Source organism: Corythoichthys intestinalis, chromosome 15 (assembly GCF_030265065.1).
Source record: "Corythoichthys intestinalis isolate RoL2023-P3 chromosome 15, ASM3026506v1, whole genome shotgun sequence".
NCBI lineage: Eukaryota > Metazoa > Chordata > Actinopteri > Syngnathiformes > Syngnathidae > Corythoichthys > Corythoichthys intestinalis.
Window position 1 is genome coordinate 34,754,261 of NC_080409.1, and position 26,088 is coordinate 34,780,348.

The following is a 26,088-nucleotide window of genomic DNA, read 5'->3' on the forward strand; positions in this document are numbered from 1 at the left end:
AAAAAACGTTTTGCGCGTCTTCTGACCTGCAGCAGCTCAAAGGCAGCCAGCATCTCCCCAGCCATGCCGTTCCCTCGGTAGATCTGGTAGTACTCCAGCTGAGGGGGGAAGCGCGGTGGTCCGTAATGCTCCTCCGCCATCTTCACCACCGGCTTGGCGAAGGTTCTGCCCATGAAGTCCGCTTTGCCCTGGCAAAACCGGTGAAAGACATTATGAACTTCCTCTAGTGGGTTTTGTCTACGGTAGCCGATTAGAACCTTGTATACTAGAGAGATTTGGTGACACTGTAAAGAATTATTTAAATTTGTAGTCCCTCTTACTCATTTAATTTAACAAGATGAAATTCGTTGGACATCCTATGTCTGAAATGCATACCTGTCAACCTCGGCCCAAGGGTTCCCTTATGAAACATTGTTCATTACCTTAGTAATTAAACAAAACCCTGACACATCTAAAATTGAAGTGTGTGCGTGTGCGCAATACACATTAACGTGACTGTTTTACAATTCATTATTTAAAAAAAAAACTATTTTAACACAATATTAAATGCGATTGCAACACACAGTGTTATTAATATTGTGAAATAAAGTTTACGTACTGTAATTTACAGACTATATGGTGCACGTGACTATAAGCCGCCACCCACCAAATTTTTGATCCGAAAATGGTATTTGTTCATAGATAAGCCGCATTGGACTGTAAGACGCAGCTGTCCTGACTGTGTTATTGGACATTTACACCAAAATAACCGATAACACTTTATTTGACAGCGGCATCATAGGACTGTCATAAGACCAAATGAACCACCAAGAAGCTTTGAACCATTTGGCTGCAAAGCTTCATTGCTTCAAGAAGCTTCATTTTGCCATCACTGCTCCCTTTGGGGAGACAGTCAACCTCTGCTGCCACCTGCTGTCAACACTGTTGTTGTCCAACATGCCTCCTAGCATGCATTGCAGCGCTACAGATGTAAATAACAAATCGAAATTCATGTTCTGTGCTGTTAATTTCTTCAGTTACTGTTCCACTTGTTTCATTAATTGCCAGTTATGGTATTTGGTAACACTACTAGTCCTTCTCAAAAAATTTGCGTAATGTGATAAAGTTCATTATTTTTTGTAATGTACTGATAAACATTAGACATTCATATATTTTAGATTCATTACACACAACTGAAGTAGTTCAAGCCTTTTATTTTTTTAATATTGATGATTTTGGCACAAAAAAAAGTCAAGAAAAACCAAAAATTCCTATCTCAAAAAATTTGCATATTTCATTCGACCAATACAAAAAAGCTTCAATTAATTATATCAGCTATGCACTCAATACTTGGTCGGGAATCCTTTTGCAGAAACGACTGCTTCAATGTGGCGTGGCATGGAGGCAATCAGCCTGTGGCACTGCTTAGGTGTTATGGAGGGCCAAGATGCTTTGATAGCGGCCTTAAGCTCATCCACAGTGTTGGGTCTGGTGTCTCTCAACTTCCTTTTCACAATATCCCACAGATTCTCTATGGGGTTCAGGTCAGGAGAGTTAGCAGGCCAATTGAGCACAGTAATGCCATGGTCAGTAAACCATTTACCAGTGGTTTTGGCTGAAAAATGAAATCTTCATCTCCATAAAGCTTCCAGCAGATGGAAGAATGAAGTGCTCCAAAATCTCCTGATAGCTCGCTGCATTGACCCTGCCCTTGAAAAAACACAGTAGACCAACACCGGCAGCTGACATAGTACCCCAGACCATCACTGACTGGGTACTTGACACTGGACTTCAGGCATTTTGGCATTTCCTTCTTTCCAGTCTTCCTCCAAACTCTGGCACCTTGATTTCCAAATGACATGCAAAATTAGCTTTCATCTGAAAAAAAGTACTTTGGACCACTGAGCAAAAGTCCAATTCTGCTTCTCTGTAGCCCAGGTCAGGCGCTTCTGCCGCTGTTTCAGGTTCAAAAGTTGCTTGACCTGGGGAATGCGGCACCTGTAGCCCATTTCCAGCACACGCCTGTGCACGGATGATCTGGATGTTTCTACTCCAGACTCAGTCCACTGTTTTCTGCAGGTCCCCCAAGTTCTGGAATCGGCCTTCTCCACTATCTTTCTCAGGCTGCGGTCACCTCTTCTGGTTGTGCAGCGTTTCTTGCCACACTTTTTCCTTCACACAGACTTCCCACTGAGGTGCCTTGGTACAGCACTCTGGGAACAGCCTATTCGCTCAGAAATTTCTTTCTGTGTCTTAGCCTCTTGCTTGAGAGTGTCAATGATGGCCTTCTGGACAGCAGTCAGGTCGGCAGTCTTGCCCATGATTGCGGTTTTGAGTAATGAACCAGGCTGGGAGTTTTTAAAAGCCTCAGGAATCTTTCGCAGGGGTTTTGAGTTAATTCGTTGATTCAGATTATTAGGTTAGTAGCTTCTTTAGAGTACCTTTTCATGATATGCTAATTTTTGAGATAGTGATTTTTGTTTTTTCTTGACTTTTTTTTTTTTTTCCAAAATTATCAATATTTAAACAATAAAAGACTTGAACTGCTTCAGGTGTCTGTAATGAATCTAAAATATATGAAAGTCTAATGTTTATCAGTACATTACAGAAAATAATTAACTTTATCACAATATGCTAATTTTTATGAGAAGGACCAGTATATTGGACAGTGGCGCCATAAGACTGACGTAAGACCATCATAATTATGACATGACAATGCCAAGAGCATTCATGAATGCTTATGAGGGATATCATTTTGTGTCATCCATCAAATTGTCTCACTTTTGAATGGATGTTGAAGATCTGAGCTGGACATAAATTGAGTTAGTGACATAACACAAGACACAGTTAAACTTGAATGAGGTCTGATTTTGACCAAAGTAATGTCAGAGTACTGCACCCAACAGTGGGCTGAAACATGGCTTGAGTCGCGCATGTTTACAGGCGTATAGTTGATAGCAATGCCATAACAATCAAATGAAGGTGGAAAGGGTAGCTTTAAAAAAAAATAACCAGTGAACTGCAAAACAGTTATAAGACTGTCAACACATTGTCCTGCCTAAATGTGTAATGCAAGTTCTCTCTTGCAGTTAGTGGTTATAAGGATTCCCTTTGGTTGATGTACAGGGTAAAAAAAAAAATCCCTCAAAGGAATGCAACAGGCACAAGTGGGCAGTTTGTTAACTTGGTGCACTTCTTATTCCTCTTGCATGCCTTTTGTCCAAATACACATTGAATTCAGTGTCACGACAGCCAGATATCTCACACGCTACTTATCCAAAAGGGTCGTCCCATACAATCACGTTATTGTCGGAAAGCAAAGGCGAAAAGCACGGGTCAGCAAAATGCAAATACTTGGCTATAGTGATAAAATAGAAATAATCTGATCTGTTGTCGTGTATGGGTTTTAGTTTTAAAAAAATAACACCGTAAATTAAAAAAACAAGTCTCACCACCGTGTCTTGATCGTAGAGCTCAATGACTATAATGGGGGGGTCATCTCGCAGTTCGTTAGCCTCGCCGAACAGCTCCACGTTTTCGAACAGCAGCAGTTGATCCCATGTCGGGCAAAGCGTCTCTGGCAGCACCTGTGCTCAACATCCACAAGATACATTTACGATGTCCAATCTCGTTGCCAACCCTCCCAGTTCAAAATGGATTTGATATTTATCACAATCACTGGTGGGCAAGATTACAGTAACAGCCTTGTACACAACTGAAATGATTTGGCGAAAAAAATTCATGACAGACTTTACCACATTATAAATGTCTTTAAATATTGTTTTTGGTACTATTTTACGGTTAGAAAAAGAAATTCTTTTTAATTTTTATTTTTTGTTGTTTAATTAAAAGAAAAATAAAGTAAATGTTCTCTTTTTGTTTTGTTTTTAATATGTATGTAATGTTATTGATTTACTTTTTTTTAATTAAAAAAATGACAAAATGGGTGGGGGAATAAGTAAATAATCTATATATTTTTTTATTTATATATACATATATAAATTTTCTTTTTTTAAATTAAAAATAAAATATGATTTTTCAAATGTGTAAAAAAAGTGTGAAAAAATGTGAACATAATATTTTGTAGATCACACTTGTATACAAAATGTTAAATATTGTGCCTAAATAACAAAATGTGAAGTCCACGTATGATGACATCATGTCTTTATGGGGTAAGTTTAGGGCTGCAACTAACGATTATTTTCATAATCGATTAATCAGACGATTAATTAACGATAACTCGATTAATCGGATAAATATCACTTTTTTAAATTACTTTCACAATTTACCTTGAAGTTGTTTTAGACATGTTGTAAGTAACAATGAAGACAAAATGGATGACCCTTCCCTTCAAAAATAATATTTTATTAAAGCTTCCTGACTTAACTTTAGTCTACAACTGTATCAATTATCAAATTCATTGGCAACTAATTTATTGATTGATTAGTTTAATTGATTAGTTGTTGCAGCCTTATTAATAAGCTTGGAGCGAGTTTAGACAGCAAGATGTCCAAAATTGGCAAAAAATCTGAATTGTTGTTTTCCAAAGTAAAAGCAGATTTTTGTTCATGTCCTACTTTGACTTAAGAAAAATACAATGAAGAAATCTGATAATATTTAAAACTGAGAAGTTATATGTATGTTATAATTTCAAGAATTTTGACAAGTTTATGGTGAAGAAGGTCCTAAACGATTAATTGGTTCTCAAAATACAGTGGTATAAAAAAATATCTGAACCTTTTGGAATTTCTCACATTTCTTCATAAAATCACCATCAAATGTGATGTGATCTTTGTCAAAGTCAGACACTCTAGGGTTCTTTTTTACCTCTCTGAGTATTCTGCACTGAACTCCTGGTGTCATCTTTGGTGGACGGCCACTCCTTGGGAGAGAAGCAACAGTGCCAAACTCCATTTGTAGACAGTTCTCTGACTGTCGATTGATGAACATCCAGACTTTTGGAGATGGTTTTGTATGGTTTCCTAACTTTATACAAATCAACAATCCTTGATCGCAGGTCTTCAGACAGCTCTTTTGACCGAGCCATGATGCACATCAGACAATGCTTCTCATCAAGACAATTCTTATGAGGTGTGTGTTTTATAGTGGGCAGGGCAGCTTTAAACCACTCATCAGTGATTGGCCACACACCTGACTTAAATTGTTTGGTAAAAATTGGTTCCAATTGCTCTTTAAGTCTCCTTAGGCAGAGGGTTCACTTACTTATTTTTCCCCCTTCTGTCATTGTTTGCATGCTATCCTCATTAAAATATGAAAACTTATAAATGTTTGTGTGGTTGTAGTGAAAGCAGACACTGGTTTTTTTTCCATCTGTGTGATTTTGACAAAGATCAGATCACATTTGATGGTGATTTTATCCAGAAAGGCGAGAAATTCCAAAAGGTTCAGATACTTTCTCATACCACTGTAGTTGTCGATTAATTTGCCAATCGAAGAGTTGTCGATTAATCGAATAATTGTTGCACCTCGAGAAACGTTTATTTTTTAAATTACTAAAAGTAGTGCCTCGCCCGAAGAAGGGGTTTTAAAAAGTTGCATTTTAATGAATAAACTTAAAAAGTACAAATTATCATGCAGCTAATACCAGACTTAGAGACAATAAATGTGCCAGCGTTTTATAGAAATTATATCTGAGAAATTAGAGGAATCATTATCTACGTACGTAATAACTTATGTGACATCTTTATATATAGTATGTGGTTTCCCTACTTCCCTACTGATGCGCTCACCTCTGTGACTTGGCTTTGCGTGGAGAAGAAGACACGTGCGAATGGATCCGAAAGTCCGGTGCTGTCGGCGGCAAAGAGGCTGCGAGCTTGATACATGTGCACCCTCAGTTGGAATATCTGCTTCACTGTACACACAAATGCGCCCAAAATTGCAGTTTGAAAGAGAAGTGTAGCGTGTTTGCTCAATAATTTTAAATGGAGGCATAATACTCATATAAGTGAGGCTGATGGGCGGCGAGAATGGCGAGACGGGTTCTTTGGCGAGCCGGTTCTCCTCGAATCCGTTGGGAAGTCCACACAGGTAGTCTTTGCGTTGGCGGTTCAGACCCAACCACAGGTAAATCTCAATCTTGGACTGCACTGTCCAGCCCGCGGAGCCAAAACCTCGCTTGCCGGGGATCTTGGAGGGAAAAAAAGGGGGGGAAAGACATTGGATGATATATTAAGAGTGGAGAAAAAGAAGCCAGGTATTGTTAATAAGTTTTTTTTTTTTAAATATTAGGGCTGTCAAAATTATCGCGTTAACGGGCGTTAATTAATTTTTTTAATTAATCACGTTAAAATATTTGACGCAATTAACGCATGCACTAAATGACCCGCTCGCACATTGCCTCAAACAGATTACAATGAGGCCATGTATGGACATTAAGAGTGAAGAGAATGCCACCGGCCGCTTGGGGGCAGCGCCGTTCCATACTCATGTTATTTCTTCTAAACGTGGGAGAATTAGTAGTTGTGAGACGTTTATGCTGTATTCACAATGCAATGCAAATTGCTATTTGTGCTCCACACATATTTCGGTAAGTTTTCTTTCTTTTAGTGGCAATTATGTGTCTCTTGTTATATTTTGGTTAAGATATGCACAGATATATGTTATAAAGTAAAGGCGAGTGGACACAGGTGTTCTTTGGACCGCGCCGTTTATTGGCATAAGCTTCTCCTTCACAACAAACATAAGTATCGTTTAGTGAAAGCACAACAAAAATAATATTCCTATCTCTCCAAAAAAAAAAAAAAATGTTCACAAAAAGAAAAGCACTTCAGTCTATAGTAATGAGGCCCTATTCTGACACACAGTTAAACAACAATGCAAAATGAACTGGCATTCCATATCAAAATAGCTATGCAAAATACACGTAAAACTTAGACTTTGGTCACTCTATTTTTATTATTGTTATTTTTATTCATATTATATTAACTCTACTTTTGATTGAAAATTTTACAAATTTTATTAAAACAAAAACATGAAGAGGGGTTTTAATATCAAATTACTATAACTTGTAACTATAACAATTAACAGAAACAATTAACAGAAAGAATGTTAATAATGGCATGTGTGGATTCATTGTTACAATAAACAAATACAGTACTTATGTACAGTATGTTGTATGTATATAGCCGTCGTGTGTCTTATCTTTCCATTCCAACAATAATTTACAGAAAAATATGGCATATTTTAGAGATGGTTTGAATTGCGATTAATTACGATTAATAAATTTTTAAGCTGTAATTAACTCGATTAAAAATTTTAATCGTTTGACAGCCCTTAAAAAAAAAAATATATATATATATATATATATATATATATATACATTGAAGAAAATACTTTTTTTTTTTTTGTTAATCGATTAAGCAATCATGTATAAAAATACACTTTAAAAAGGTTAAAGTTATGCTTGAAGATGTATTCTGTATTCCACAGGTTTTAATTTATTATTGACAATAAGTAAATTATTTGTTTAACAAAAGTATTTTATTTTAAATGTGTATACGGTAATTTGTTTAAAAAAAAAAAAAAAATCAATATATCATAATTGACCGAATATTTGATAAAACAAAAAGAGTTGGCGGTCTATGCCCAATAATTACTTCAGCAATATACAGTGCAGTTTAATAGCGTACCACACGCAGGCTATTTTTAGACCGTGACGGCGCATCGTAAAACGGAAGTAGGACATTATATACACGCCCTCGCATGCAAACCATTATATTTCGGCCTTCTTTCGCCGGTAATCTTTCAAAAACTGACATGTAGTGCTGCAACGATTATTCGATTAACTCGAGGATTCGATTAGAAAAAAATATTCAAATCAAATTTTGCTACTTCGAATACTCGTTTTGTTAAGGTGGCGTTGTAATGGTTTGTCTTGAAAGTGTTTGCATTAAGCTTTATTGATTTGGGTAGATACGTTGCCCTCTAGTCTGCCTTATTTCACATGGCCAAATCCAGCTGTTCCATGTTAAGACCAACATAAGCCAAGTTAATGTTTTTTTTTAATGCCTTCGTAATTCAGTTTCTAGGTATATTTAGCCTTTTTTTTGTGGGAATATGTGTCTGAACCATGTATTAAGAGCATTGTGGGAAAAAAACGTGAACGTTTTATAGCATTTAAGCTAGCGGACCTTTGCTATGTAAGTTAGCCAATTGTTCTTTTGTTGTACATACCGTTCTGGCTCAGCTTAGCTATTTTAATTTTTTATGTTCCTTATCCGATTTCTCAATTATTCGAACTAACTTGTTCATCGATTAATCGATTACTAAAATAATCAATAGCTGCAGCCCTACTGACATGCCAATTGTTCACTGCTACTATGGAACTTGTAGAAACGACTCTAGACATTACGACATATAAAGGATGTTTTCTTCACTCTCCCGGAACCGAAAAATGTGAAGAATGGAGCTACTATGCCGCGGACGTCTAAAAGAACAGTTTAACGCCAGCAAAGTGAAGCCGTTCAGATTTCATATGCAGTAAACATTTTGTTTGGGCCAAGAGGTAAGCCATTTTGATAATTTGAGTTTTTTTTTTTTCGCGTGGCGTTTTTTATGCTGCTTCTGTCTGACAATGAATGACCTGAAAAAAAAATTAAAGTGGTATCTGACTGCCACCGTTGTTACCTTTTCTGTTGTAAAGAAACAACTTTAGTAAGGGGGAAGTGTAAATAAATTAATAAAATTAAGATTTGTTATTAATGAAAAAATGAAGTGTTCATTGGCTGTCAACGAGTAGCATTTGCGATCGGTACACAAAACAGCATCTCCCCCAAAAGAACGGTCAGAGACGTAAGACAACCAGGGGATATAATATATAAGAAAGATGGGGCTTATGGTAATAAAGGATTGTTGAAACAGGAGAATGTTATTGTCAGTGGCATAAGAAAAAGTTGTCGATAAAAAAGCTAAAGGAAGCTTAGGTCGGCTCGTTTTTTTTCATCTTTTTCAGCCGTCGACACTCAAGCCATCTCTTTACTGAACATTTGTATGTTCTTCCACATCTTTACCAGTGAATTTGGCACCAGGGACATCATTTTCGGACAGAAGTGGTAGGTTTAGCTCTGTAAACATCTCCGTCATACACTATTCCCATTCATTTCCTATTGGGGACAAACGAGCTTGTCCCCCCTTAGCTAACAGCAGAGCCACAGAAGCTAACGTCATAAATATTAATGAGCGGAAGTGACGTGTAGCGTGCGGTACCCCATTCAGCAAAAATTAAATTTTTATATTGTAAGCATTCATTAGCAAGAGTAAATATTTAATAATCCTAATGATTATCTTAACACAAATAAATCCAAATGTTGTCAAATTCTTAGTTCGCATGAAAACATACTTTGCAAAAAATAAATAAGTCACCCGCAGGAAGATGGTTTTGACTTTGCCGCAGTCCTTCCCTCGCTCCTCATCCATCCCGGAGTATAAGATATCTTTTGAAGGAACGCGAGCGTACGCAATACGCTTCCCGTTGCTGATCATCCAGATAAAAACGTCTGGTACGCTGTGTTGAGGCTGCACAGACCCACATTGACAGCCATGCACGCTACAGTACGTACATCAATTCACATGAAAATCATATATTTTGCCGCATCTTACTTCATCTGCCAGGAAGCGGAGCTTTTGGAGGAAGTTATGCGTCAGCTTGACTTTCTCTCTCACCGTGCTCTTCTTCACCTGGGACCGCATAGCTTTGGCCTGCTGGCCGACCGCCTCCTGCAACCACAAACATGTTTTAGGGCCACTAATTCAATCCATAGAATAGATTGGACACCTAGTGTTGTCAATGGCAGCGAAAGACTTTAAACTTAATCCTTTATAGGGCACTGATTGAACTCATTGGCTGTCATTGAGGGCACTAGACATGCAAGATTTTCACATTGACTTTTACCTTTACTTGAGTAACTTTTTAACCTCTCTCTCAGTTTTTATTTGGCACCGATAGACCACTAACAACCGGAGATATGATCGTTTTGAATCCATAGTGGGAATTTTTTTTTTAATCCACTAGAGGGCACTCATGCTTTTCGGACTTGGCCGGATGATGTTTCATTTCTATTTTTCTAGTCAGAATTTGATCATTTTTGTGCATTTATTTGGTCTAATATGGTCATGTGATAGGTTATAGTAGTGATCCCCAACCACCAGGCCAGGGACAGGTACCGGTCCATGGCGCATTTGCTATCGTGCCGCAGAGAAATAATAAATAATTTGTTAACGACCACTATCTGGCCCGTGCCTCTTGACACATCAATATACCTATCTACCCCATTGACTAATACGAGTAGTGCTTTGTGTACGTCGCGCTCTAGTGGTTGGCCGCCAATCCTGGGGTGTTTGCACTCCTATTGCAGTCCGGGGTCAGTCAATGTAAACAGTAACGTTAGCTGCGGGCGGATACGTCTTTAGACAGCTTTTTCACGGAGAAAGGGCCACCTACTGAGACAGACAAGGAGCCTACAACCAAGTCCATAATGCATAATATGTGGCTAAAAGCTAGCAAATGTGGCAACAAATGTGAATGCACTGAGAGTATCATACCTCGTGGCGAAAAAAAATACATATTGCTAAAGCCAAGAAACCTTTCACAATTGGAGAAGAACTCATTATGCCTGCGACCAAGGATATTTGCCGTTATGTTTTAGGAGAGGCCGCTGTTAAAAAAGGTTGATTAAGTGTACAGTTACATTTTCCCTGCACTTAATGTTAGTCTTTAGCCCCGCCTTGTTATTTGATATTTACTGTAATTTTCTGCCACACATTGTTGGTCCGTGGAAAAAAGGCCCATAACTATGGGGCTAGATCAGTCTCAAAATGAACACACACATCTAACACGAAACACACACACATTGTACTAGAGCTGAAACGAATACTCGAGCAACTCGAGTAACTCAAGTTTAAAACTGATCCGAGTATTTTTATTCACCTCGAGGAATCGTTTAATTTTGCCAGCTCTAAGCATCACGTTTTGCCCGGACTACTTTTTATGCGGGACAACGCGCTGATGTCACGTGCGTAGAGGAAGAAGAAATTTTAAAAATTATAAAAAACCTTTCTGCAGTCTACGCCATCATTGCTAAAAACTAGCCCGCATGATGCGGTGGCAGCAGGTAGCATCTGATGAGTCTCATAGAGATCATATGTATGTTGAACTAGATGCGAAATTACAGAGTCAGCGGTGTTAATAAACAGCCGCCATCTTAAAGCAGTACACTTCTCAGCGCTAATAAGATTAACGTTACTGTCACTCGCTCACGTACGTAACGTTAGCCCTGCGGAAGGCTAGGTTTCTATTAAGACCACTGTCGATGCGTTGCTAACGTGTCTTACATACAGGCTTTATTAATTCTGTGAAACATAGCGCTGTATAGTGATGAGGGTGTAAAATGAAAATATGATAAAGCTAACTGTCAATTTTAGCTCAGTAGTCATTGCATAGAGAAGATATATCAATTGGTACCACGACACACAGTCATGGTTGCACTTCCCGTCATGCATTTGGGCAGAAGTTAAAGGGCTACAGTATCATTTACTGAAAGCTCAACAAATACACTAGATGGCAATATTTAGTCACAATATACAAAGTCACATTTATCCTTTAAGAATTAAGTCTTTCTATCCGTGGATCCCTCTCACAGAAAGAATGTTAATAATGTAAATGCCATCTTGAGGATTTATTGTCAATATAAACAAATACAGTACTTATGTACTGTATGTTGAATGTATATATTCGTCCGAGTTTTATTCATTTTTTTCTTAATGCATTGCCAAAATGTATATGATCGGGAAAAATTATCGGGAATGATTGGAATTGAATCGGGAGCGAAAAAAAAGCAATTAGATCGGGAAATATCGGGATCGGCAGATACTCAAACTAAAACGATCGGGATCAGATCGGGAGCAAAAAAAACATGATCGGAACAACCCTAATTGTAATATTAATTGCCAATCATATTTTTTTTAAAAAGGGTGCCATTTCAAAGTTATTCTTAGTGCAAAATCTGAATTCTGTAGTATTATAGTATTTACATATTATAGTATTAATTCTGAAGATATGTGGGATTAACTCCAGAAATTGTTATTTATATGACAAACATGACGTGCTTTTATTTTTAAATGTTCATTGGAAGTACGTTCGCTAAACTGCTAACAACTTTACACTCCGCAAAAAAACAATTTTCGTCATTGTTTGTTGTGTCACTAATAGATTTTTTTTTTTTTTCATTTTTTCGTTAGCAAATGCTGTTAACCAGCGATTTTTAATGTTTGAAGAGTCACCTTTTAACCGCAAGTTTGCGTTTTGGAAAAGACTGCCAGTGTTTTATAGGAGGCTAAAATAAGTTGTCTTTTTTCCCCATTAGTCTCAGTGTAGCAATGCTAACGTTTACAGTGTTTAATATCGATATGTTTCCTTATTTTGTATGTGTGAATTGTAATTCTACGGCGTGTTGTTGACCAATAAACGTCTGGACACAGCAACTGGAGTCTCATGTCATCCACACACACGCACAAATATATGCACGCACGCGGTGATAAAACGCAGCCGTGAAAATTACCGCTCTCATTTTTATTGACCTTGCTATAAATGGACTCATTGAATATCGCGACAGGCTTAGCAACTTTAATAAAACATGTCGTTAGTTAGTTAGATGGACTTACGAATCCCCCTCCCCTAAAAAAAAGTTCTCCTGGGATCTACACAATTTACATAAGTCACCCTTTTTTACTTCAAAACGGCGAATTTAGCTGAAAGGGGAATGATTTTCATGCCTGCATTTGCTCCCAAAAATGTATAAATACATTGTATTTTTAATTGTTTCAGTGTCTGTTTTACTGCTGAAAGAAGAGAGTCTAATCTTTCTTTGGGTGGGTTCCATTTTTATATAGCAATAGAACAGAATTTTCTGTGGGCCTTGTAAAATCAGTCAAAATCCAGTCAAACGGCCGGGAGCGAAGGGCCTTGCTCCGGTGAAAATGGCTGGGAGTGAATGAGTTAACTTGGCCAGCCTTAAACATAAAATGACATAACATAAAATGAAATGCAGTTTGAATAAATAAATAAATAATAAAATAAAGGTCTAGTACCACTTCGGACATGCACAGCTTGAGTCGTTCCCGGTCCAGTTTGGTTTTGCCCGACAGGTTCTGGTCGGTATTCGCCAGCACCAGAAACTGACTAAATGGAGAAAACTGCACATTGAATTTCTTGCTTTTGTCATATTTTCTTCTTTTTCATTTTGCATTTGACCTGCATCTGTGGCTGAGCTCCTCCAAGACGCCCCTCAGCCTGCGTTCAGGATACGCCTTTTCTGTCTTGATGATCTCGTGCACATCGTTCAGACCTTCCTCCTGCGCGCAAAAGTTAAAATGTCTCTCGTGTTAAGACCAGGATTGGAAACAGTATCAAAGAAAATAATATTCAGATAAACGTTCTGTTACTTGGGCTAAATTTTACCTTGGTAAAATTAAAAGGGTGAAAAAACTCCTGTTTGTTGAAATGACCTGTCTCTTTGAGACAGCTTGTGTTGTGAGCTGTGTTGCTTACCAGTTTGTCAGCGATGTTGTCGATGATGTTGGCGTTGTACAGCCTCCGCCGCTGGTCCTGCCACCAACTCTTGATATAGATGCATGGCTTGCGCTCAAAATACGGCAAGTGGAAGTAGTTTCTGGTGGGGCGAAAAGTCAACAACAATCAAAATGAGAACACAATTACATAAGCCAGCTGTCATCGGCGGGCGTGCCGACCGGTCGGTGACGACGGGCTTGACGGGCGGAGTGGTCGCCACGGACTGCAGGTCGCCATCACCATCCAGTTCGTCCTCGCTAGAGTCCCGGATGAGTTCTGTCTCGTCCTCACCGTCGGCCTTTTTCTTGCCTTGTGATTTGTGCTGGATGGCACCATCCATTTCATCGCCATAGTAACCTGAAGGGTGGGAGCGGCGCATACAGGAATATGCTCTCAATCAGGACTTTTGTTGTGTTATTTTTAAGTCTTTCCTTGCCTTTGACAACGATAGACAGCACGCTACGAATGAATGACAATGTTTCAGTGACATTTCTGTCCAACCCATTTGAATTTATATGTATGTATATATATCAGAAAACACAGACAAGACTGAAAAAGCAGTTTCTGCTCTGCACTCCCCTTTAAAAGAAACTGCTGTATTTTAAGCCAAAAGAACTGTTGTGTTTGATAGAACTATATGTCTATATGCTGCCATAGCAGATTCATGGCGCATTAAGCCCCCAAACTATTTTTAATTTGCTCGTTTAACCCTCAAAACCCCCATTTACAGACGTGGCGCAACCGTTTTTGTTTTAACCCAGCCATTAAAACAAGGTAAGTAATTATATTTATTATTAAAAATGTATGTGATTTTTAGCTTGGAATCATTAATTGATGTCTAATATTTTGTTTAAAAAAAAAAAAGACTTTAAAAAATTAGCTAAAAAAAAACTTTTAAACAAATTACGACACAAAGAAAAAAATGGTGTCCGTAAAGTCACAGATATCTACCTCATAACTATCGCTAAATTGGATTTTTTTTTTGTCACTGTTGCATTTTCCTCGATTTGTTAGATGATATAATCGATCCAAACAAAGAAAAATTGGGGAAAAAAACGTTTAAAAGGGTAAATATATGAAAAAGAACATCTTGACCAATCATTGATGTCTGCGATTTCTGCATCGCGACCCTTGTTGTATTATATAGAGGAGCACAAAAATAGATTTAAGAAGTGAATTGCATCGCCAAACTCCACTACTGCTGCATGTTTTGTTGCAACCCAGGAGATAGTAAAGCGTAGAAAACTGCTCACAGATGGTGAGTACATGAAGGAGACATTCATCAACATATCAGAACACCTATTTGCAGACTTCAAAAACAAAACCGAGATAATAAAGAAAATCAACGACATGCCCAGATAAGGGGCATGTTATGCATGTTCCATTTGTTGTTTTTCGAAACCTCAAAATAAAAACAAGATCAAAAATCGGATTTCTTTATTGCATTTCTATGATTTCACAAAAGCAACGAAACAATTCATTAATATTGTAATGAAGTTAAACTTGAGGTGGTATCATACAACAGAGTACGTAGTCACTTGGTGCGTTCAATGCACTGCAGGGAAAATAAACATTAAATCATGAAGGGTCATTACAGTATGTATTTTTAGCTTAGTCATTTTGATAGTAGGCTAAAATAGCTTATACAGCATGTGTTGCCTTCATTATTAGGCCTTTTTAAAGCTTTTATTTTTTTGCAGCTTCAGACATTTAGTTTTTTTGTTTGTTTTTTTTTTGTCCAATATGGCTCTTTCAACATTTTGGGTTGCCGACCCCTGGTTTAGGGGTTGGCTTAACAGCACATCAGTGCCAATGTAAAACAATGCAAATTGACTGCACAGTAATCAACAGCAGGGAAATGAATTGTGCAATAAACAGTGCAATAAACACAAACCCGTAAGTACGCCATAAACATACGCGGTCAGTTTGGCCACAAAACGTGGTGGCAACTAAGCACCTTCCACTCAATCGGACTTAAAGCACATCCCAAAGATGCTAAACGAACACGTCACCTCACGGCATAAATGTGCAACACGAATATGATGTAAACAATGCTTGCAGACTTGGAGCGATGACTACCCACTGTTGCAACGGCAAAGCTTTGAAACGGCCGCGCATGTAGTGGCTTCAACCTATCGCTGGAACCCTCCAGCATGAAGAAAAAATACGTTCATTCATGGACGCACATAGTTCAACATTCCCTCCGTTCGTCACGCCTTTTTCAGTCCCAAAACAGCGTGTGTGACTCGACACCAAAACAGGTCGTAACAATGAGCGGTTACCATGAAAACGAACCTTTGGGAACCTTTCTAACATTTTCTATTCAAAACGCTCTTTGTTCATGATTACAATATTCTTCATTCTACATACATTATGAGGCAATAGCAAAACAGTAACGCACAGACACTAGGGAAACTAACTCAGATTAACTCATGAGATTATTGGTTTGGAAAAATGAAGGCGTTCGAAGAAAGTAATCAGATTACAGTAACTGTAAGTACACTGTTCATGACTACAATATGCATCACAATCTGGCCAATGTCCACCTTCACTAGAAGAAAAAGCTACTCTGCAGAAGGAAATTTGTCATTTGAAACGAGAGGTTGTGAATCTCTCAAGCAAAGATATGGCATTCACAGATTTGCCAGATTTAAAATTCTTAACTAGGTTAGACAAGTGAATGTTAGATAAGTAAATTGCACTAACTCAATGAATTTTGTGTCATTTTAAAGTTACTATCTTACTAACTGTCATATTTGTGACTATAATTCGAGACATAAAGCTTATAGCCTATGTCCTTTTTGAATGACATGGAAAAGTTGGTTTTGATTGGATTTACTGCCTTAACCGAAAAGGGAGGTAAACTTAGGAGCAAATGAGTAAAAAGAATGCCATTTTGCTTCAGAGAGTGAGAGGCAGTAGTGGCTTTGCCTGACACCATTTGGCTTGGAGTCGGTGGCATATAGGCTACATGTTAACCCACTTAAAACGTCACCATCTGACAATGAATGTTGCATCTATATATAAGAAAAACATCTTGATATTTTCACTGCAAACAGATCTATACTTTCTGCACAAAACTCACGGTGAAATTTATATGAAATATCACCCGAATAATTCGCTTTCATTCATGCACACAAGTTCTATTGTTTACATTTACAAAAATAAAAACAATTTAAGTGTTGTTTTTTTCAGCATTTTTTTTTGTCCCAAACAAATATCCAAATCAATCAAAACCGAAATCACATCTTAGTACACTGTTACACGCTGAGGGCTCACTGACTTGATAATTCAAGTTCAACACATTTTATCAAGTTAACATAAAACGAGTTAAATTAATAAAGAGAACAAAGAATTTGAGTCATGTCTACCTGAAAATCTTAAGTCAGCAAGTGTAACCAAATGTACCAAACTAAAGTAATGGGGTACCTATTGTGACCTCAAAGTGGATGGGCTTGTCTCCAATCTTCCTGTCGATCATGGTGGCCTCCAGGAAGGAGCCAAAGAGGAAGAATTCCTCCATTTTCCCAGTTGCGTTCTGTCGAACCATTGAGCGCAACATAAAAAAGAAATTCAAGTATGTATATACGAATTGACGATTTGACATAAAGCACAAATCCGCACCTCTGAGATGTTAGGGATACTTTCCAACTGCACCTCGGTGGAGCTGGAAGTCTCGGGCGAGGACGGGTCCAAGATCTCCACGCCAAGGTTGATGAGCAGGCGTGCCCGAAAGGACACGCCCTCGCCCAGGCCTTCATTCAGCTCCTGGTACTCGTCCATTAGCGTGTATGTGCGCGTGGAGCCATACATATTGACCCAGGCGGGGCCAAGTGTGGGGAGGAAACCTAGAAGGACGTCAACAGCACCCCAAAAATACACAAACACGGTGTTGGATGAGTTGGGTTGGAAGTCTTCTTATTTTTATTTTACTTTATAATTTTTAAAATATATTATTTATTCTGTATTGTAGGGTTAGGGTTATTAAATTGCCTATTTTAATCATTGTTATTTATTAGTTGAGCATTTGTGATTTAAAAAAAAAAAATTCTATCGTTTGTTACGAGAGTTATTATTTTTATTTATGTTTATTTTAGTGTTTGTTATTTTAGTGTTTTATAGCAACACTTCGTAACTTTTCAGTTTCAGTCAATTTTAGCGACGCCGGTGGACAAAAGCGGTAGTGTTTTGCCTTAAGGAAGACTGCATTTCCCATGAGGACCAGTGCTGCATTTTCCATAAGGACCAGCGCACACCTGTAGTGTCATAAAATCATCAATCAAAAATCTCCCGTTCGTGGGAGTGGGGGAGGTCGGGGCTCCGATCTTGCGTCGCCCCGTGGCGGCTCCTCGGCGTTCTCCTGCCTCCGCCTTTCCCTCTCTTCTCTGACTGGGTATCCGCCCTGTGCACCTCGAGGGTCCCTGGCTGGGCGCCGGTGTATCGGCTGGCTGTTGCCTGCTCCGGCGGGGGACCCTGCCCTGCCCTGGGCTTGGTGGGCAGCTGGGGGTCCCGTGCCGTGCCGGTTGGGGGGCTGCGGCTGTGGCTTGTGGGCCGGGTGGGCGTGGGGTTGGTGGTGCGTCCCCTCTTGCCATCCCTGAAGGCCGGTTAATGGGTGCGCGGGTGGCCCGGGGGACCACCCTGGATCCCGGGGGGGGGTGATGGCTCCTTTGCTGGGCTGTGGGAGAAGGGGTGGGCTGCACTGAACCCCCCTCCCTGGGCTTGCTTGGTGTGGGCCGTGGCCCTGGGTTGGCGCCCGCGTGGCGTCTCCGCTCTTCTGCCTTGCTGTCGCGCGCCTCGTGGGGCTCGCGTGTGGCTGGATGTGATAGGGCGCGCTCGGATAAGGGGTTAGCGGTGCCGGGATTGGCGATGGGGCGGCGTAGGGTCGGTCGTCAACCGGCTTACACTAATAAGGGATTCACACGATTACTGGGTTCTAGATCACAGAGCTGATTTGTGTACACTCTTTGTGTACACTCTACCCCTTTCAATCACTTAGCGTATAGACTCACACACCCCCGTGCCCCTCTTTCCCTGGTCAACAGGCCCCCCACATGGTGTCAACCAGAAATACCTCTAGCTGACAATAGCACCAACATATTAGTATTAGTTATGTTGAATGATCACAATGGGAGTATGTCAGACTCTCAATGTGAAACATTAGAACTGTTCAGATCAACCGGACACTTAGACTTCCATTCTCCGTGTCAAACAGCTGAACAGGACAGGTTTAAAAAAAAAAAAATGAAAAAAAAAAATCTCCCGTTCGCCTGCAGATGGATTAAACAACATATCTGATTCCAGCGGCTGCGTGAAGGATGAATAGTAATAAGGTAATGAATCCAGTTGTGGCTAAACAATAGCAACGGTTAGCAACTGTGTGGCTTAGTTTGTTTTAGGGGGAGGGGTGGAGGCGTCACGCCAGTGAGTGTAAGCCGGGCCAATGTTTATTCTGTATATCCTGATAGCGTTCCTTTTTTCCCTCTTCAGACAAAACTTTTTGTCTCTTTTGTTGCTCTGCCACTGCTACAGGATTCACGCGAAGACGTTCGCATTGACTTCAGTCTTTATAATGAACGGGGAAAGGGTGAAGTGACGTATGCCATAAGATATAAAAGATGTGTCATTCAACTAGTTGTCAGTCGACATATTAACACAAATGTTATAATAAATAAAATATTTTACAAAGGTTGAAAAATTACCTAGTGTTGCTTTAATATATTGTATACAGTGATTTTAAATTAAATTTGTCACTGGTAGACGTCCAGTCCATTTGAATTGGGAGGGTTGTCAGCAGCTCTCCCAGATCAAATGGGTTGGACGCCAGTCGCTGTCAACGGCAACCAATGAGTTAAAGATAGGGTTTCAAAATGAATGTTTCAATGCAGAATCACGGTTTCAAGCAAACAAAATTCAAAGTTTCACGTTCAAGTCAAAGTTAGAATTTGACACCAAAATGTAAAAAGTCTTTGCTGTGGTGACCTTTATCACCGTCATTGGAGATCTTCCTCAAATCCAGGAAATGAGTCCCCATGGCCACGTCGTTGACTTTGTCCGAGTCTCGGATTTGGATCTTCATACGTTTGCACAGTGGCGGGAACATCTCAGTGAACACGATCTGCTCGTTCCATATGGGCTCGTAACAGCTCTTCTGGACCGACGTCTTACCCTGACAACATTGAACACAGTATGATATATAGCTGTAATATGATAATCACATCACACTTTTAAGTCAAATTAGGCTTTCAAGGTTTATGAGTTGTATTTTAATGTTATATATTATAATATTTAGAGAAATACATTTTCTAACTTTTACAAACAAGCACACTTAAAAGAGAAGACATTTTGGAAATGCATTAAAATCACATTTGGAGATATTTTTGAAAGAAAGAAATTGGGAGCTAAATGTAATTTTAACAAATTACAAATTTGCAGGCACATGATTTAAAAAAAAAAAAAAAGTTTTTTTGAAGATTTTGCTGAACCCCATTAACTTTAAAGAGGCACGCTAAAAAAATTCTCAGTTTATATGCACTAAACGTCGATCACAATCAATATCATCCAATGACAGTAATATCTCTTACTAATTAAAAATACATATTTTACAGATACCTTAAAGATACCTAACTTTTAAAATAAAAAACCCAATAATTTGATGCTTGCCTGAGAAGCACATGGCAACTTTGTTTAACCTACGCCTGTTGTTGAAACTTACAGATGTAGATTATGGATTCAATTCCATATGTATATCTTGTTTTCCCTATGTTTGTGTTGAAGGCAACTCAAGAACAACAACAACATCACCGGGGTTGTTTTCGTCAACGATGACTGTACAGAAAAAATTAGTCAACAAGCACTTTTTATCTTGACGATGACGAGACGATAACGAGTTTAAAACATGTTTTGGAAGACTAAAACATAACGAGACGAATGCCAGTTTTCGTCTGATGAGACGAGAACGATACGAAAATATGCCATATTTTCTGTCAAATGTTTACAACGTGTGACATTTTATATGTAGTTAGATTGCATTGTAGCCATGTCTGGTTGTGTCACTCATGTGATGTGCTGCGCAATGTTGCTTAGCCATTAAAGACCTGTGCCTAGTGATCATCAACACTAAATGTAACTTGTAGCATTTGCATAGCATTCGCGTTAGCCTAATGTTAACGGCGAGCGTCCTCCTAAACTCTCGGACAACTTTTTTTACTTACAATTCGTGGCGTCCATGTAGGTATGATTAATTGAAAATAATGTACTGTTTTCCTGCTGAGTGTGTATAATCACCAAATTGGCATTGTCTTTGTAGACGTCACGTAACAATATGTGCTCGTCTGTCAATGTTAATTCGAAAGAATTGGAAACCTTTATTTATTTATTATCGGAGTAAAAATTTATAATTTTACAGACGAAAACATTTTTAGTAAACCTCGATTAAAACTAGACAAAATTAGTCTTGAGCAGTGTTGTGCATGAAAGCGTTCAATGAACGATCGTACATGAACATGTTCGTATTTTGAGCGAACGTGAACTGAACGAATCATGTTTTTGTCTCATTCTAGCGGTTGTGAGCTGCATTCATAACCTCGTTCATTGTCAAGTACTGGGGTTGCGCAGCAAAGAACATACGCGACTACTGAGGTATACGTGATGTCAACTCTTTTTTTTTTTTAATGCAAAAAAATCTCCCATTTTGGAGTAATGAGTGCAACGGTCAAAGAGGTCGAAAAAGCAATTTTGCGATATCTCAAAAATTAATAAAGGGATTATCAAATTTGCAGGACATATTTGTAAGATGAAACGAAATAGGTGATTACATTTTGAGGTAATGAGGTCAAAGGTCGCATAGGTCACAAAAAGAATTTCAAGTTTTTCATACTTAAAGTGGGGCAAGTAAGTATTTAGTCAACCACCAATTGTGCAAGTTCTCCTAACTGAAAAGATTAGAGAGGCCTGTAATTGTCAACATGGGTAAACCTCAACCACGAGAGACAGAATGTGGGGAAAAAAAACAGAAAATCACATTGTTGATTTTTAAAGAATTTATTTCCAAATTAGAGTGGATAATAAGTATTTGGTCACCTACAAACAAGCAAGATTTCTGGCTGTCAAAGAGGTCTAACTTCTTCTAACGAGGTCTTAACGAGGCTCCACTCATTATCGGTATAAAAGACACCTGTACTCAACCTCAATCAGTCACACTCCAAACTCCACTATCGCCAAAACCAAAGAGCTGTCGAAGGACATCAGAGACAAAATTGTGGACCTGCAACAGGCTGGGAAGACTGAATCTGCAATTGGTAAAACGCTTGGTGTAAAGAAATCAACTGTGGGAGCAATTATTAGAAAATGGAAGACATACAAGACCACTGATAATCTCCCTCGATCTGGGGCTCCATGCAAAATCTCACCCCGTGGCGTCACAATGAAAACAAGAACAGTGGAGCAAAAATCCCAGAACCGCACGGGGGGACCTAGTGAATGACCTACAGAGAGCTGGGATCACAGTAACAAAGGCTACTATCAGTAACACAATGCGCCGCCAGGGACTCAAATCCTGCACTGCCAGACGTGTCCCACTGCTGAAGCCAGTACATGTCCAGGCCCGTCTGCGGTTCGCTAGAGAGCATTTGGATGATCCAGAAGAGGACTGGGAGAATGTGTTATGGTCAGATGAAACCAAAATAGAACGTTTTGGTAGAAACACAGGTTCTCGTGTTTGGAGGAGAAAGAATACTGAGTTGCATCCGAAGAACATCATACCCACTGTGAAGCATGGGGGTGGAAACATCATGCTTTGTGGCTGTTTTTCTGCAAACGGACCAGGACGACTTATCTGTGTAAAGGAAAGAATGAATGGGGCCATGTATCGAGAGATTTTGAGTGAAAATCTCCTTCCGTCAGCGAGGGCATTGAAGATGAGACGTGGCTGGGTCTTTCAGCATGACAATTATCCCAAACACACATTTTAAGGTCCTGGAGTGGCCTAGCCAGTCTCCAGATCTCAACCCCATAGAAAATCTGCGGAGGGAGTCGAAAGTTTGGGTTGCGCAACGACAGCCCCAAAACATCACTGCTCTAGAGGAGATCTGCATAGAGGAATGGGCCACAATACCAGCAACAGTGTGTGAAAAGCTTGTGAAGAGTTACAGAAAACGTTTGGCCTCCGTTATTGCCAACAAAGGGTACATAACAAAGTATTTAGATGAACTTTTGGTATTGACCAAATACTTACTGTATTTTCCACCATGATTTGCAAATAAATTCTTTAAAAATCAAACAACGTGATTTTCTGGGGGGTTTTCCCCCTACATTCTGTCTCTCATTGTTGAAACGACATGTTGACAGTTACAGGCCTCTCTAATATTTCCAAGTGGGAGAACTTGCACAATAAGTGGTTGACTAAATCCTTATTTGCCCCGCTGTAAAGCGAGTGTCCACTCTATCAAATACGGCAACACTTTGAATTTGGCTGCTTAGGCGGAAAGCTGCTCTCTGAGTGCTCTTCTAGTTATTCTTGTAGTTATTCTGTTTTTTGCTGTTTTTTGTTTTTTTTTTTGCAGCTAAGAAGAAACTCGTTACCTTCTGCCCAGCAAAGTGCACTTGCACGTAGGGGTCCACCAGGTCTTTGTTCTCCCCGATGAATGCCTTTTTGACGTTAGCCATGATGCTCGTATTCATCCTTGGGAGCCCCTCGGCCCTGTACACCTTTAAATAGTAGCGAGCCCACTGGCGCTCTGCAGGGACCCCATCCGGGATCAGCAGGTTGCTGAGAATGGGGAAAAAAGTAAACACGACATCATCGGCTGGAAATTCGATACGTGGTTGATTTTGAGGAAGTCACCCCTCGATGTCGTCTTCATCCGACTCGCTGGGCTTGTGTGGGGTCTTGATGGTGTCTCCCTTGGCGACCACGGCCACGTCGCATTTGACGTAACCCTTGCACCCGGCCGTGATGTCGTCCGGGTCAGAGAGCAAAGCCCATTTGTGGTTAAACTGATGGTCTGTAACAGCACATAAGTTTTTAAAAAAAAAAAAAAAAAAAAAAAAAAAAAAGCATTAATTCCTATTCATTCCAATTGAATTCTATTTATTCTTCAGTTCAAAGAGAATAGTAAGTTTTTTAAATTTATGTCAGTAATTAAAATATACATTTGACAAAAAGATCAATAAAAAAATAAACCTAATTTTTTTTTTAAAAAAACAATAAAGTAAATAATAGGAAACATTTTCCTTCTATTAAATAAAAAGAAAAAGAAAAAACCTAAAGCTAAACGTTTAAAAAAAATTTACTTACTGTTTTTCCCTTTTGTGTTATTTTCTGTCGTTAAATCATTTGAATAAATGAAAATAAATACAAATGAAAAATATATAAGAAACTATTTGCTATTAAGAATCTCAAAAAGTAGGATTTGGACAATTTTCAGGACAACAACGTCTCTAAAAGATTAACAAAGGAAACCATAACTAAGTTGTGGTTTGTGGCAAAGGTAAGTTTGAAAACCTTGATTTAGAAAAAAGTTGAAAAAAGATTTAGGAAATTTGTCTTGGAAAATGTCAAAAACTGGAGAGGGAGTGAAATTTTCCAAGTGTGTGAAAAACAGTCCCATTGATGTCCTGAACAAACAGAACATATCCATGTTGAATTTATTAAATTAGTTGAGATACATAGAAATTTTCTAAGAATAAAAAGTGTGGTAAAATGGTAGAAACATCTAGTAAATGCTCTCATTATGGCCACCTGGTTGGGAGTAAATGGTGCCGACGTCCATTTTAAAAGTCCCCACCAGTGTACCACTTCGCAGGAGGTTTTTAGAGTGGACGACCTATTGGATATGACATAATTACAATACTATCATACTTTTTTTTTAACTCATTCATTGCCATTGATGGTGATAGATGTCCAATCTCCCAGTTCACATGGATTGGACCTCTATTGCCATCAATGGCACCTACTGAATTGAGGGTGGCACTTACAGACAACTTGAGGATCTTGTCAAACATCACATCCGGAGCGACGTGGAAATCAAAGACAAAATACTGAAAAATATAAATGAAAATGTTAGCATCTTTGTTCAGTTATTAGCACGATATTACTTGGAATGGAGTGTTTTCCAAACATTCGTCATTCCCTAACAAATTTACAACTACCGTAATTTTCTGACTATAAGGCGCACTTGACTATAAGCCGCCACCCACCAAATTTAACGCAAAAACGGCATTTTTTCCATAGATAAGCCCCATCGGACCATAAGCCGTAGCTGCCCTCGCTGTTTTATGGGATATTTACACCAAAATATATTAACCGGTAACACTTCATTTGACAGCGGCATCATAAGACAGTGTCATGATCATTAATGGACCTTGGTGGCAGGGGGGACGGGTCCCGATAAGCTTCTGCTTTTTCCGTCTCCTTTGTCATGCCTGTTCTCATCTTCTTTGGATAAACAAACATACGCGATGATTTCCCTCTTTCTCTTTTCTCTCCTTTCTTTCTTGTGACGTTGATTTTAATGTTGATGATGATGATGATGATGACAATGACAATAAATAAATAAATAAATAAATAAAAAATTAATGAATGTTTATGACAGATGTCATTTAGTGTCATCCGGCAAATTATCTCACTTTTGAATGGATATAAAAGATCCAAGCTGAACATAATGGAGTTAGTGACAAAATTTGCCGGATGACACAGAATGACATCTGTGATAAGCATTCATTAATGCCCATGACAGTGTCATGTCGTAATTATGACGGTCTTATGACAGTCTTAAAACCCCACTGTCAAATGAAGTGTTACCTATTAACCCAAATAAATCAACAAATAGGCCATACTGGACTATAAGTCGCAGGATTCAAAATGAGGGGAAAAAGTAGCAGTATATAGTCCAAAAATTACAGTACTTTGATATCCGAGCCCTACTTTGAAAACCTAACGCTAGCTTGAAACCCTACTTTGGAACCCTACCCCTGATTTGAAACTTTAATCCTGTCTTTAAACCCTAATTTGGAACCCTAACTGAAATTTGAAACCCTAAATTGGAACCCTAACCGTCGTCTTAAACCCTAATCTGCAACTCTAACCACATTTGGAAATCTTGCTTTATTTCAACTACCGTATTTTTCGGACTATAAGTCACAGTTTTTTTCATAGTTTGGCTGGGGGTGCGACTTAAACTCAGAAGCGACCTACGTGTGAAATTAAATTAACACATTATGATATCATTTCACGTTATTTTGGTGTTTTGGAGTGACACTGATGGTTTGGTTAACTTGTTAGCATGTTCTTTATGCTATAGCTATCTGAATAACTTAATAGCTATGGCCACGTTCGCGTTCTGCCTTTGGCAATGTGTGTTCAATTGTACGTAGGCCATTCTAAAAGTAATGCACTCAAGTGCATTGCACGTACAGGATTTCACCAATCTTGTTTATATTTGGCACAAACATGATAGGACACACCTTTTTGCGATTGTTATGTGTGTTTTTCTTATTTTCAAAATTTTAATGCTTAAATTAGC

The 26,088-nt window shown here is 38.9% G+C and overlaps 1 protein-coding gene across 4 annotated transcripts in view; it reads right to left on the reverse strand.

The window, feature by feature from the left end:
* LOC130930914 (otoferlin-like) overlaps positions 1-26,088 on the reverse strand; it is an 82,732-nt gene that overhangs the window by 51,301 nt on the left and 5,343 nt on the right. For 3 of the 4 annotated variants that reach the window (XM_057859240.1, XM_057859239.1, XM_057859238.1), the window contains exons 6-22: positions 24,542-24,604; positions 24,306-24,390; positions 23,409-23,568; positions 23,147-23,333; positions 19,547-19,733; positions 17,192-17,415; positions 16,997-17,105; positions 13,747-13,924; positions 13,547-13,667; positions 13,250-13,350; positions 13,087-13,177; positions 9,601-9,717; positions 9,364-9,516; positions 5,940-6,129; positions 5,730-5,854; positions 3,432-3,566; positions 27-188 (exon numbers count right to left, since the gene is read on the reverse strand). In XM_057859240.1, the coding sequence (XP_057715223.1) occupies positions 27-188; positions 3,432-3,566; positions 5,730-5,854; positions 5,940-6,129; positions 9,364-9,516; positions 9,601-9,717; positions 13,087-13,177; positions 13,250-13,350; positions 13,547-13,667; positions 13,747-13,924; positions 16,997-17,105; positions 17,192-17,415; positions 19,547-19,733; positions 23,147-23,333; positions 23,409-23,568; positions 24,306-24,390; positions 24,542-24,604 (2,388 nt within the window). The remainder of the gene's footprint in view (positions 1-26; positions 189-3,431; positions 3,567-5,729; positions 5,855-5,939; positions 6,130-9,363; positions 9,517-9,600; positions 9,718-13,086; positions 13,178-13,249; positions 13,351-13,546; positions 13,668-13,746; positions 13,925-16,996; positions 17,106-17,191; positions 17,416-19,546; positions 19,734-23,146; positions 23,334-23,408; positions 23,569-24,305; positions 24,391-24,541; positions 24,605-26,088) is intronic. The other variant, XM_057859241.1, reaches the window with a different exon arrangement.